At 37.2% G+C, this 14,666-nt stretch overlaps 1 protein-coding gene across 3 annotated transcripts in view; it reads left to right on the top strand.

Moving 5' to 3' along the window:
- The first annotated feature begins 2,728 nt into the window (after nucleotides 1-2,728).
- The window catches only part of LOC109686866 (cytochrome P450 2C55-like), a 35,311-nt gene continuing 23,373 nt past the window's right edge, over nucleotides 2,729-14,666 (top strand). The window contains exons 1-5 of one of the 3 annotated variants that reach the window (XM_074078725.1): nucleotides 2,729-3,000; nucleotides 4,138-4,300; nucleotides 4,474-4,623; nucleotides 7,350-7,510; nucleotides 9,691-9,867. In XM_074078725.1, coding sequence (XP_073934826.1) covers nucleotides 2,833-3,000; nucleotides 4,138-4,300; nucleotides 4,474-4,623; nucleotides 7,350-7,510; nucleotides 9,691-9,867 — 819 coding nt within the window. In that variant the 5' untranslated portion in view covers nucleotides 2,729-2,832. The remainder of the gene's footprint in view (nucleotides 3,001-4,137; nucleotides 4,301-4,473; nucleotides 4,624-7,349; nucleotides 7,511-9,690; nucleotides 9,868-14,666) is intronic. The other 2 variants (XM_074078724.1, XM_020164400.2) reach the window with 2 other exon arrangements.

Genomic DNA, 14,666 nt, shown 5'->3' with positions numbered 1-14,666 from the left:
GAAAAGACAGCCTCTTTAAAAAACGTTGGTGGGAAAAGTGGTTATCTGCCTGCAGAAAACTGAAACTACCTTCATGCCTGTCACCCTGAACTAGTATCAACTCAAAGTGGTTTAAGAACCTTAATATCACACCCAAAACCTTGAGGCTAGTATAGGAAAGATCAGGGAATACTCTGGAAGCAATAGGTATAGGCAAGGACTTCCTCAGTAGAACTCAGGTGGCTAAGCAAGTAAGAGAAAGGATGGACAAACAGGACTACATGAAATTAAAAAGCTTCTGCACAACAAAAGAAATGGTCTCTAAATTGAAGAGATCACCCACAGAGTGGGAGAAAATCTTTGCTAGCTATACATTAGACAAGACACTGATAACCAGAATATACAGGGACTTCAAAAAACTAAACTCCCCCCAAATGAATGGACTAATAAAGAAGCGGGCGACTGAACTAAACAGAACTTTCTCAAAGGAAAACGTCCAAATGGCCAAAACACACATGAAAAATATTCACTATCCCTGGCCATAAAGGAAATGTAGACCAAAACCACATTAAGATTCCACCTCACTCCTGATAGAATAGCTATCATCAAGACCATCAACAACAACAAATGTTGGCCAGAATGAGGGGAAAAAGGAACTCTCATACACTGCTGGTGGGAATGCAAGCTAGTACAACCATTTTGGAAAACAATATGGAGGCTTCTTAAAAAACTAAACACAGATCTGCCATATGATCCAGCAATACCACTTCTAAGAATATACCCGAAGGAATGTGACTCAGGTTATTACAAAGACACCTGCACATCCATGTTTATTGCAGCATTATTCACAATAGCTAAGCTATGGAAATAGCCAAGATCCTCCACTATCGACGATGGATTAATAAAATGTGGTATTTAAACACAATGGAATTCTATTCGGCAACAAAGAAGAATGAAATTTTGTCATTCGCAAGTAAATGAATGGAACTGGAGAACATTATCTTAAGTGAAGTTAGTTAGGTTCAGAAGGCCAAAAATTGCATGTTCTCCTTGTATGTGAATTAGAGGCCTAAAACAAATGCAGAAATATTATTGGATGTGGGTCACACACTAAGGGAAGAAAGTGCATGGACAAATAAGGAAAGGGAAGGAACTCTAAAACTTGAATGTGGTTGATATGCTTACTGTATAGAAGCAAATATAGTAATTTTAAACTGGCAGTGGCCACTATGGGAAGGGGACTAGGAAGTAGTGAAGAGGTCTGGTAGAGATGAACCAATATGGCTTTAATACACATGTGCATGATAACAACACTAGGAATCTGTCTGTATAGATATCTTTATCTCAAATGAGCAAAACGCTACCTTTTTCTTTGTTTTTTATTTCATAATTTTTACATTTACTCACATTTACACATGTGAGTAAATGTACCCCCTACCCCCTGTTCTCCCTCCCCCACTTCTGGGCAGAACCTATTCCATCCTCTTGTTCTCTGATTTTGTTGAAGAGAAAACATAAGAGATAATAAGAAAGACGCAGTGATTTTGCTAGTACACTCCTCATCAAATATCAATGGCATTCTTCAAAAAATTAGGGAAAACAATTAAAATAATTAAAATAGTATTTCCTTTTTTTTGTGGCAGTACTGGGGTTTAATTCAGGGCCTTATGCTTGCTAGGCAAGTGCTCTATCACTTGAGCACTTTCCCCAGCCTCTAGAAGAAAATAGTTATAAAATTCATAAGGGGACACAAAATTGGCAAAATAGCAAAGCAATTCTGAGCAAAAAGAACAAACCTGAAAGCAGTATAGTACTTGACTTCAAAATATACTACAACAGAATTGTAGCTAAAAGAGAATGCCATATAAGTGAATAAACAGTAAAAAAATAAAAAAAAGAATTCCATAACAATGAACACATGGAAGAATGGAATAGAATAGAAAACCCAGAAATAAATTCATATTCTTTAAAAAAAATTCTGTTGTACTGGGAGTACATTGTGACATTTATAAAAGATATTTCAATATATAAATTTCAGTACCAATTTTGGTATTGTAGCCAACTGATTCCCTCCCCCCACCAAAGGCATCAATAACATATATTGAAGAAGGAGAGTCTCTTCACAACACATGGCTAGGGAAACTCTGTATGTCAAAAAATGAAATGAGACCCCTACTTTTCCCATATAAAAAAGTCAAGGAAAGTATCCTAGTATTTGAGAGGCATTGCTGTATGAACATTATTTTATATACATGGTAAAAAGTATATGAATTGCCCTCAATGTCATAAATTCCCAACTGGTAACTTGACAATTATTTGGTCAAACAGTTAACTTTATTGGTCCTTAATTCTGGCACACATTGGAACCACTTGGGGTGTTTAAAAAAACTCTGGTTGAAGTACATTATCTGTATGTATAAAAGCAGCATAATGAAACCCACTAAAAACTGTAAACTATAAAATACAGGGAGGGATAAGAATAAGTAATAGAGGGGCTAAATTTGATTCAACATATGATCCATGTGTATATGGAGGTGTCACAATGAAACCTTTTTGTAAATTAGTGCATACTAATAAAAAACAAAACAGTATACCAGCTCCACCCCAGGCTAATTACACAAGAATTCCCCAGGGTGGGACAGTGGAAAGGAGAGCAAGAGTAAAGAACGCCTTCTTTTCATGTTTTTCAGTGGGCCAGAGTCCACTCAGAGGAGAGATTAAAAGCACCTAGCTGATTGGTTGATCACTTATATAACCTTCAGACAGGCATGTGTTAAAATATCTACTGAAGAAGGGTAATAAAAATTTTGGATTGGAAACTCACTTTTGACTCAGGAAGAAGAGAAGGCTTCAATGGCTCTAGTCCTGATCCTGGTGCTCATTCTCTCCTGTCTGCTTCTTCTTTCATTCTGGAAGCAGAGCTCTGGGAGAGGGAAGCTCCCTCCTGGCCCTACTCCTCTCCCGCTTATTGGAAATGTCCTGCAGATAGATTTCAAAGATGTCAGCAAATCCCTGACAAATGTAAGTATATTTTGGGCTCCTGCGGTAGCTGGCAAAGGGTAATTAACTCTTACTTTTAAATAAAATACATAACTGGAGGCAAATTATTAAGCTACTTTATTGTAAAGCAAATGTTAGACATGGATTATTTGGTGTGTCAGAAATATTGGAATGATACATGCATCTTTCCAGTAGAGAAATATTTAAGTTGAAAGATAGATTGAAAATAACAAAGTACTACTATTCTTTGTTCCACAGTTGTTTGGTGTGACTTTTTGCTAAAGTAAATGATAATGGAAGTGTTTTGAGAATAGAGTTTTTATTTAAGAGTCATCTACTGCACATGCTCTGTTTTTTGCTTAGATTAGGCGTGACAGTTAAACTTCTCCAAGGAAACAAATTACATCTGATGTCAAGGAAACATCTATGGATCTACAATAAATATATGTGAATGAAAGGAAGAAAGAATGAATGAGGGCCACCTGGGTGTTATCAGTATGCTTTTCAGCTCTGCACAAAGCTGCTGTCTGTGACCTATGAATGCACAGCATGAAGTAGATTTCCTTCCATGGGATACGGCATGCCTTGCATTGCCAGCTTTCTAAATTATTAATACCAGCAGATTGCAAAGTAGACTGGGTATTAGAATCATCTGTGGGGATTTTAAAAAAGGTAGATTTATGGTATTTGTCATGATGCTATTGAGTCAGATCCCCATAGGAAGAGCTTAGCAGGTAATCCTGAAGCAGTGTCCTGGTATTGGCTCAAATGTGGACTTTGGGGGCTGGTAAATGGCTTGGATATCAGAGATCAACTAAGCAGAGTTAACACTTAGGTCTTCTACTTATTAGCTATGGTATTGTGAAATGAATATCAAATTCTTTGAGCCTCAGTCTTTTTATCTGTGAAACAGAGTAAATAATCCAGCTGAAGGTATGACTAGTTGTGATAGTCTGCATTGCTTTTCCCTGGCAATTTCTGACAAATGGGAGTCATTTTGAGTGTGGCAGCTATAACAATCAGCATCTTATTTATTTATGAAAACCAGCAAGATTTAAAGTTGTGTTTGACAGGATAAAAATATTAGCAAAATGATCTATCAGTGTGAGTCATACTGACTTCTTTTGCTGCTATTAGAGTCTTTTTTCCATTTTCCAGTTCTCAAAAGTCTATGGCCCTGTGTTCACTCTGTATTTTGGCATGAAGCCCACTGTGGTGGTACATGGATATGAAGCAGTGAAGGAGGCCTTGGATGACCTTGGAGAGGAGTTTTCTGGAAGAAGCACTTTCCCAATAATTGATAGAACTAACAGAGGCCTTGGTAAGTGTGCACTTGGCATGTGTGCTTGTGTGTGTGTGACAGGTAATGTCCATGGGGATGAAACTTGAAGAGGTCCTCACATAGGGCTTGCCCATTTGTGTGGCTACCATGTGTCAGTTTCCTCTTCCTTACCTGGGATCTTCTTACTAGCTTCTGTTTCTCATTTTTGGTAGGAGTAATTTTCAGCAATGGAAAGAAATGGAAGGAACTCCGGCGCTTCTCACTCATGACCCTGAGGAATTTTGGGATGGGGAAGAGAAGCATTGAGGAACGCATTCAAGAGGAAGCCTTCTCCCTTGTGGAGGAGTTGAGAAAAACCAATGGTGGGTGCTACTGTATGTCACTGACCTCAACAGACTCTTCTCTCATGACATCCTTCTTAACATTGCAGGCATGGTCAGATATTTCATTTTGGGGAGTGGTTGTAGGCTCTCATTTGGATGAAGGATGGTGTGATGCAGGTAAACAGGGAAGTTTTTTGAATTTTCCCTTGTGTTTGTACAAAGACTATGCATATAGCTCATTTGATCCTACTTTTCCCAGCTTACTTGTTTTTGAATCTATATATTATGAAGATAGAAAGTTTTGAGCCTCATTTAAAAAATTTTTATAGATTCCTTTTTCCTTTATTGTAATTTTGGGTTAAGTTTTCTAGAACATTTCACTGGGGCATATATATCAAATGAACATGGTGAGAATAATTTCATCATCTCTTCATGGAGCACGAGAAAGTGACATATGCTGTCACTTAATTGTTTGATCAGCCTCAATTACATGTCTGGGTTTGTTCCAAGACCCATGCCAGCAATTTCTGCCAGTGATGATGCTGAAGTTCGATTTAATTAGGCATCTTTAAAATGATCAGCTGGTATGATTTAATGTTACTCACTATTTACTATATTGTTGTATGTGTCTTGAGTAAATACAGACTATAGCAAATTGCACAATTAATTAAATGGCTTATGTCACTGTATTTCTACTAGCAACCCTGTACCCCGACTTCCTAATTGCAAGTTGGTTTTGCTGTAAGCTTTCTTTCCCCCTTCTCATGATGTCTATATTAATAATGCTTTTTATTTTCTGTATTTTACTCTTTGATTTAGGGATGACCCGCCCTCCAGGGTTAGGCAATCCTAGGTCAGAAAGCATGATTTTGATATACAAACCAGCCTACTTGTAGCATGTATTCCCAACCATCTCCTTTATCAAATTCACACACACCAATTTTATATTTTCCCTGCCTAAAATCACCATTGGGCTAGATATGTGACAACTAGGGACCATTCCTATAGTTCAGAGCTCACTGAAATTATTCAAACTATCCAGTGTTTCTATCTTGCTTCACTCAGTCCCTTCTGAGAAAACCCCAGTGAAGCTTCTGCTCCATGCTTTCTCTTTGCTCCTTTTGCCTCCTGACCAACCCTGGTGATTCCCAGGTGGCCCTGCGTGGAATGGCATGCCTTCTTGGCTTGGGAACTGTGAATAATCACCAATATTTTCAATGGTCATCTTCTCTTGATGTGTTGACCTCACCATATCTGAATATAAACAAAATCCTAGGTGCATTCTGGATTTTCGGTCAGAGGTTTTAAGATAATTATTTTCCCATCACTGCTAGCTATATTCATCTATGAATTACTTGCCACAATGAGCCTAATTTTTATCTAGGATTCCAAATTACCTTAATTTTTAATAATCTCTTCTAAATGAAGTGAAAGATTGAAAATGAGATTTTGAGTATGAAACATATGTCCTTCTTAAATTAATAATTGAAAAATATCTCTCATCTTCTGGGGCAAAAAAAAAAGAGTTTTTCTATAACCTTGGTGCCTTACTGTTTCTCCTTTAAAGGAGCCTGCCATAGTAGCTATTGAGTAAACAGCTTTCTGTTATTTAATTGCCCGTTATTCTTCACAATGATTTTCCTTTTTTTTGGTGGTGGTGTTGGAGATTGAGCCCAGGGCTTGCATGTGGTAGGCAAATGCTCTACCACTGAGGTCCATCCCCAGCTCATATGAGTCACCCTTTATATCTATAAGGTGAATTTGAGAGCTTTTACATATGAGGTTTATTAATGATTTGATTGCAATAATTTTATTTAAGTATCACACATGAAAAATGAAAAAAATTCCTCTGCTTTAATTTCTTTTTTTCATAAAATGATTAAATTGACCTAAATGATGGTCAAATTAAAAACTTTCTGATAACAAAGTATTCTCTTGGTGGCTATAAAGGTTATTACCCAGAATTCCACGAGAGGGCAGGCTGTGTCCAAATAATTTAAAGTAGGATCTGATTGGTGATGTTAGATACTATTTCCTAGAGCATGAAATTCTTTTTTTTCCCCTTTTAATGTTGAAATAAGAAATAAAAGGACTTCCTTTTTCAATTTAACTTTTTATGTTTTATACGAATACATTTAAATTTTAAATGATTTCTGTTTCACTTTATTCTAGGAAACAAATCTGTCTTAAATTTTGTGCTCATTTTTATTACTTTTCCTTTTCATGCAATGTGGATGGCTTTTGTAATTTTACATTTGTTTCACGAGATATCTGCATTTCCCACAATCATTCCTCTCTTTAGTCTTTCTCTGTGCTACATCTTCATGCAGTTCTTTCAACTATTCATTTTGTCTACTTTTTGCCTCAATTATCTACAGGCTTCCCAGATACATGTCATTCTTCACTGATAACTTGAAATATTGGGTGCATTTAAAAGTGGCCACTTACAACTTTCTTTTGTTCTCCAAAGTAATAGAGATCTGGGATTGGTGTATATTATACAGAGGCAGTGAGGTTCATATAAGGCTATGGATGTTCATGGAGAATTTGTATAACGATTATTAAATACACCAGAGTAGAATGGTTAGTTAAAGCTTAAGGAAATGTTGATTTTAAGCATATGGAAATTATTGCAGAGAAAGTAATTTCTGTCTCAATATTGTTTTAATTTCTGTGTTAAAATTACCACTGTTTATAAGTTAGAAGACAAAGACCTTCATATGTGTATTTTAATGGTATTTAAAAAAATGTTTCCAATTCTTCAGGCTCACCCTGTGATCCCACCTTTGTCCTGGGCAGTGCTCCCTGCAATGTGATCTGCTCCATTATTTTCCAGAATCGATTTGATTATAAAGATCAGAATTTTCTTAACCTGATGGGAAAATTCAATGAAAACTTTAAAATTTTAAACTCCCCATGGATGCAGGTGAGACCAAGATCTTCTTTTCCTAAAAAAATCATTTATGCTCATTTGAGTCCAAAACTCTACATTAATGCCCAATGTCCACTTTCCAAATCTTAATCTAACAACTTGGTTTATAAAATTTCATCTGGGAAGCAGAATTATCTCCTTCCTTCCTTCTGGTTGTGCTAATTTGTTGATTTAGTGACTTTTCTATACCAATTTTTATAAAATGTATATTCTTTTTCATGTGTTGTTCCTTAAGATACATACAGCTAGGTTGACAGAGAGGTAGGAAGAGAGAGAGAGAGAGAGAGAGAGAGAGAGAGAGAGAGAGAGAGAGAGAGAGAGAGAGAGAGAGAGAGAGAGAGAGAAAGAGAGAGAGAGAGAGAGAATATAAGGAAGGAAGACAAAAAGGATAAAAGGAAATAGAGAAAAATGAAGGGAGGAAGAAATTTCCTTCAGATTGGCTGTGTGTTGAGACTTCATTTGGTGTTAAGCACAATCTTGAAGTCAGGAGAAGTGAAAGCTTAGGGTCTTCAGGTGTTTTCTTAGCCTGTGTCCTGCCCTGGGCATGTTCTTAGCTTTTTGAGTTCATCAATGTATATAGGTGCTTTTGAATGTCTTAATTTTCCAAAGGTACTCTCTCCTCAGCTTTTCTTCCCAAGGTTTTGGTATTCTACCATGTGCCTTAACTGTATTATTTTGTCCCAGTTGACCCTGAGTTGCTTAGTGGCAACGTAAGGTTTTTGAAATTGCTTTTTGCTTTTCTACCCTGGTGAAGTCTGAGCTAGATAAAACAAAGACAAGTGCCTTACTTCAGTTCTTCAGGTAGTCCTGTGGCAGGTTAGAATAGATACACAATCTCTATTCCTCAGGAACCAAGACCCAGGGTTGCACACTGGGAACAGGACTGCCATTGTCAAGGAGACTGCCAAGTCAAGGAAGGAGGTTGGACAAGGGCAAAAGAAATACCACAAAACTTTCCTACCATTTTTAAGTTGTCTTTTTTTTTCATTCAGCTTTCCACTGGTTGTTGTAAACATTTGACTGTTTTCCAGAGTTCTGACAATGATGGTTCTGACAATTTTTGGTTGATTTTGAAAATTTTGTGACGCAGTGGTCTTTGGAGTTGTCTACTGTGAAGTGATTGTTTGGACTCCGCAGTCCTGTCTGGATTTTAGTATCTGCCACAAACCTATCTCAGAATGATGTCAAGGCCTTTATGTTATAGACAACAAGATAAAAATGCCTGAACAACCAGCAGGAATTCAGTTCATTGGCTAGTGATTTTTCCACCAAACTTGAGTTTCCAGGCAGTACATTCTTTTTAATTGTTATGCTGTGTGGGGGTATATTGTGGCATTTACAAATGTTCTTAAAATATATCAAATATATCATACTTGAATTCATCCCCTCCATTTTTCTCCTTTATCCCCGTCCAGGCAGTACTTTGGTGATTGGTCCAAAATCATGTCTTAGCATTCGGTGGACATCAAGGGTTCTTATTGAAAAGTTTCCTTTACCCACAGGCTTGTCTGTCAGCCAAAGCTTAAAGACTTCTTTATCTCATTGTTTGGCATAAAATTTATCATAAGATGCTGAGTTGGGGTCATGATATCTTTGCACCCCTCCCAGTTCTAAAATCTTGATTCTATTCCTGAGGTTGATTGTTAGCAGTAGAGAGAGCAGGAAGTGGCTCTGTGCTCTATATTAGGTTGCTCAAACTTCTTTAACCTCTGTCTTCATTTATAAAATGTGAGTCATAGCAATTTATGCAATTCTGTATTTCAAGGTTGTAGGTTAAAAAATGAGAGAATTGGCATTAAGATGCTTTAAAACTGTAAAAATGAAATGACAGAAAATACTTACCATATTTGGTCATGCTGTCAGTTTTTTCCCTTAAATCTCTGTTAGCATTAAAGAGTCCTTCATATATTGAATCAAATACTCTTGATCAAAACAGAGACCATTTTTCACCTTATTTTTTAACCATGAATTGGCATGTTGTGTGTACAACTTCAATACAGATTTATAATTTAATAATTCTTTTGAAATGAGATTTTCACTGTGTTACTCAGGCTTGTCTCAAGCTCATGGGCTCACGTGATGCACCCTTTTCAGCCTTCCAAGTACCTGGGAATATAGCTATGTGCCACCACACTTAGCCTAATGAATATATATGTATGTATTTGATTTTTAAGGTCTGCAATACCTTCCCTGCTATCCTTGATTATCTCCCAGGGAGTCATAACAAAGTCCTTAAAAATTTTGCTGATATAAAGAGTTATGTTTTGGAGAAAGTAAAAGAACACCAAGAATCCCTGGATATCAACAGTCCTCGGGACTTCATTGATTGTTTCCTGATCAAAATGGAACAGGTAAAGTGTCACTCTTTGCTTGCATTTTGTAGCTGTTTGTTAATTTCTATATTTATTGGGAAAGTGTAACTGGTTGGACAAGAAATACTTGATAAGCACTTTAGTACCTTACGGCATGAATCAGAACTAAGCATCATGTAAGATTTAGAATTAAATTGTTAAACAATTAGGATATATGGGCATATAGGTTCAAATAGTATATTTGAGGAAAGATAGAATACACCTATTAGGTGAACTGGAAATACAAAGACGTTAGAAAATACAAGTTATGAAGCCTTAAAAGTAGACATGGTCATATCACACAGTGTATGGGGGAATGAGAGGGAAAAGTTTAACTTAGGCAGGGTTCTTATTTTTCCTGAGGTTTGACACAGATCTTCAAGTTTTTGCAATGAGGAATGAGGGAGGGTGGTTTCAGATGGTAGAATGATGTAGTGAGATGTGTGTGGTGCAATGTCCTCTCACCCAGTACAAAAATAAAAAAAGGAAAGAAAATCTAAAAACAATATAGTAATAGGCAAGAACAAAACAACAACAAAAAAAGATGTGTGTGGTGGCAAAACAAAGGAAGACTAAAGCCTTAAATGAATATAACCAAAAATGAATCTGGACAAATAAGGAGGTAGAGATGTTTTTCAATTACTCTGCAAACCTGAATGTTGGCACGGAGAGTTTTGATTTGATTAGGTACATGTATAAACCAGAAGAAGAGTATAACGCAGATAATACTCAGGGAAAACTATCCTGGTTTAGTAGAATGATGTTTGAGATGAAAATGGAGCTCAAGGATTAGCTATAAGAGTTTTCACTTCTTTGGGTTTTGGCTTGATGAAAATCGGGATTATGGAAATGCAGATTCAGAAATAATATCAAGTCATAAATTTTGTCATAATTTCAGAGCTCCATATATATTAGCTTCTGTTAGGGAAATAGATGGGGACCAAATAATAGGGTCTGTGGGGAAAATTGTAGTAATGAGACATTTTATGCTATTTAATAAAATTAACCAAGGAGGACATGACTGGAATGGTGAATGTAAATGGTGGTAGGGTCAGTTTGGAAACTGGCTGAGAAGCACAATATAGATAACATAAGGATGCTTACTTGTGATAGGAACAAAGTTCACATTGAACTGGGGTGTGGGACTGTCCAGAAGAAGCTGAAAAGGGTTAACATGGAGAATGAATCCTCTGTCTGAGGATGTCATAATTTTGCTCTACCTCTTTGTAGCATTGGGCAGAGATGAGAAGTCTGTTAGTAGACTAAAATGTCAAGGACTCAAATTGCTGATGAAGGTGGCTGTCTAAGAATTTGAGCATGGAAAGTTGAAGTAGTGTGTTCTAGATGGAATGATGTGAAGAAGAGGGAATAGTTCGAAGAAACTTGGGCAGGGAATAAGCAAATTGCTTAAACCCTCTACTTTGTTCTTGGCAAGGGCAATGACTCAGTTTTTTGGGTATAATTAGAGAATCTCATTAAAGTTATAAAACCTTACCAGAAGGATGTACCTACTTGGGTTCTTCATATTTTGTACACATTTAAAGGATTTCCCTAATTCTATGAAGTTTTATTATTAATTCCAGGTTACAGTCAGTTTGAAGGCCCTGGGACTTCATTTACCATGACTGTTTCCTCCATACTGTATTTAAAAACTGTATTATCCCTTGGATCATAGTATTCAGAATCCACCTTTTTATTTTTGGCAGCATTCTTATTTTGTTTCTTAAAAAATTTTCAATCAATTCATTAATTAAATATGTTCTATATTTAATTTTTGTTTTCTGTTATTCATTGCTGTATATTAGTTGTACAAAACACTAGGTTTTATTCTGACATTTTCATACATATACAATATACTCTGATCATATTCACCTTCCCTATTACTCTCTTTTGTCCCCCTCTTCATTTCTGCTTGCCCCTTCTTCCCAAATAGCTCTTCTTCCGAAATAGTTCTCCTTCTACTTTTATGTTTTAAAAAATCTGGATTATGCATATGAGAGAAAATATGTAATATTTGTCTTTTTGTATCAGGCCTACTTCAGTTAACCTGTTAATCTCTAGTTCCATCCATTTTTCCTTCAAATAACACAATTTCATTCTTTCTTATGGCTGAGTAATACTCCATTTTGTGTATATATATATATAAACATACATATATATGCATATCATATATATGTATATATATATACACATATCATATGTATAAGTGTATATATAGTTTTAGTTTTTTGAGGAAAATCTATGCTTATTTTTAAAATGGCTGCAGCTGTGCTAATTTACATTCTTACCAATAGTGTGTAAGTGTTCCTTTTCTCTTACATCCTTGTCAGCATTTGTTTTTGTTTGTTTTCTTGATGATTGCCATTCTGATTTGGATGAGATGGACTCTCAATGTCATTTTGATTTTATGGCTAAGGATGTTATATTTATTTGTCATTTGTATTTCCTGTTTTGAGAATTTTCTGTTCAGTTCATTTGACTATTTATTAATTGGATTGTTTGTTCTTTTAGTATTTAATTTTTGGAGCTCTTTGTATATTATGGATATTAATCCTTTATCTGATGAATAGCTGGCAAAGGTTTTTTCCATTCTGTGGATTGTCCCTTGATTCTTGTAATTATTTCCTTTGCTATGCAGAAGCAATCCTGTTTGCCAATTCTTGCTTTTATTTCCTGAGCAATTGGAGTCTCATTCAGAAAGTCATTACTTATGTCTGTATCATCAAATGTTTTCCTATGTCTCCAAGTGCTGGTGCCTCTGGGCTTGTGGAGCTGCAGTGTGTACCTGGAGATGTGGGACATGGGGGTGACTGTTCTCAGGTCATGTGAGGTGAGCACCAATTCTGGGCCTGTGGGGCAGTATCTGCTGTCCTGTACAGCAGAGCATGGAGAAGGCCGTCCGAAGCCTTGACCCGTGAAGCAGCATTTGTACTGGGACTTGTGGAGGTGGCAGCTTAGATCCTGGAGCCACAGGATGTCAAATGTCTTGTCCCTAGGTTCTTAAAAGGTGACTGATTCTGGTACTGCATTTATGACAGTGGCAGATGTAGTCCAGGAGTCATGGAATATGGAGGGGCTCATACCAATGGTGGTAAACTGTAGTATTGGCATCCATAGTTCCAGAATGGTGAGTTATGGAGGAGCTTTCCCTCCAGTTCCACAAAGTGAGTCTTAGTGCTGGGGCTGATGGCAGCAGGAGCCACATATTCCAGGCTACCCACTGGCACCTAGACTCCCAGGATAAATTCCAGCAGTAACTCCATTTTAATGATAACATCACACTCTAGCTGCTTGGATTATGTGTGTTCTTTCCCTGGAGCAAAGACATCACATGGAACACTGTCAGCTTCCAAAGAGGATTTTTTTTTAAATAGTTTTTTTTTTCTTTTATTATTCATATGTGCATACAAGGCTTGGTTCATTTCTCCCCCCTGCCCCCACCCCCTCCTTTACCACCCACTCTGCCCCTCCCTCTCCCCCCCTCAATACCCAGCAGAAACTATTTTGCCCCTATTTCTAATTTTGTTGTAGAGAGAGTATAAGCAATAATAGGAAGGAACAAGGGTTTTTGCTGGTTGAGATAAGGATAGCTATACAGGGCATTGACTCACATTGATTTCCTGTGCGTGGGTGTTACCTTCTAGGTTAATTCTTTTTGATCTAACCTTTTCTCTACTACCTGGTCCCCTTTTCCTATTGGCCTCAGTTGCTTTAAGGTATCTGCTTTAGTTTCTCTGCGTTAAGGGCAACAAATGCTAGCTAGTTTTTTAGGTGTCTTACCTATCCTCACCCCTCCCTTGTGTGCTCTCGCTTTTATCATGTGCTCATAGTCCAATCCCCTTGTTGTGTTTGCCCTTGTTCTGATGTCCACATATGAGGGAGAACATACGATTTTTGGTTTTTTGAGCCAGGCTAACCTCACTCAGAATGATGTTCTCCAACTCCATCCATTTACCAGCGAATGATAACATTTCGTTCTTCTTCATGGCTGCATAAAATTCCATTGTGTATAGATACCACATTTTCTTAATCCATTCGTCAGTGCTGGGGCATCTTGGCTGTTTCATAACTTGGCTATTGTGAATAGTGCTGCAATAAACATGGATGTGCAGGTGCCTCTGGAGTAACAGTCTTTTGGGTATATCCCCAAGAGTGGTATTGCTGGATCAAATGGTAGATCGATGTCCAGCTTTTTAAGTAGCCTCCAAATTTTTTTCCAGAGTGGTTGTACTAGTCTACATTCCCACCAGCAGTGTAAGAGGGTTCCTTTTTCCCCGCATCCTCGCCAACACCTGTTGTTGGTGGTGTTGCTGATGATGGCTATTCTAACAGGGGTGAGGTGGAATCTTAGCATGGTTTTAATTTGCATTCCCTTTATTGCTAGAGATGGTGAGCATTTTTTCATGTGTTTTCTGGCCATTTGAATTTCTTCTTTAGAGAAAGTTCTGTTTAGTTCATGTGCCCATTTCTTTATTGGTTCATTAGTTTTGGGAGAATTTAGTTTTTTAAGTTCCCTGTATATTCTGGTTATCAGTCCCCAAAGAGGATTTAATGCCTGTGAGGACTGTGGCATTCTCCTGTAGGACTGATAGTCTGTAGTGACTATGGGGGTTAGTAGTGCTTTCCCATTTATCTTTTCATGGCAATGTGGAGTTTCCCTTGGCTGTGGATAGAGGGTCATAGTTGCAATGCATTTTGTTTTCTTCTCTATGCTCTGCCCGCCCCCCACCCCACCAAGTTTTCATGCTGTTCAAGGTTCCCATTACTTCTTTACTGAGTTCTAGAGTTCACCATCAATC

The sequence above is a fragment of the Castor canadensis genome, chromosome 7 (genome assembly GCF_047511655.1).
Source record: "Castor canadensis chromosome 7, mCasCan1.hap1v2, whole genome shotgun sequence".
In the NCBI taxonomy this organism is placed as follows: domain Eukaryota; kingdom Metazoa; phylum Chordata; class Mammalia; order Rodentia; family Castoridae; genus Castor; species Castor canadensis.
Note: the sequence above shows the minus strand (reverse complement) of the source record. Positions and strands in the feature narration are given on the sequence as shown.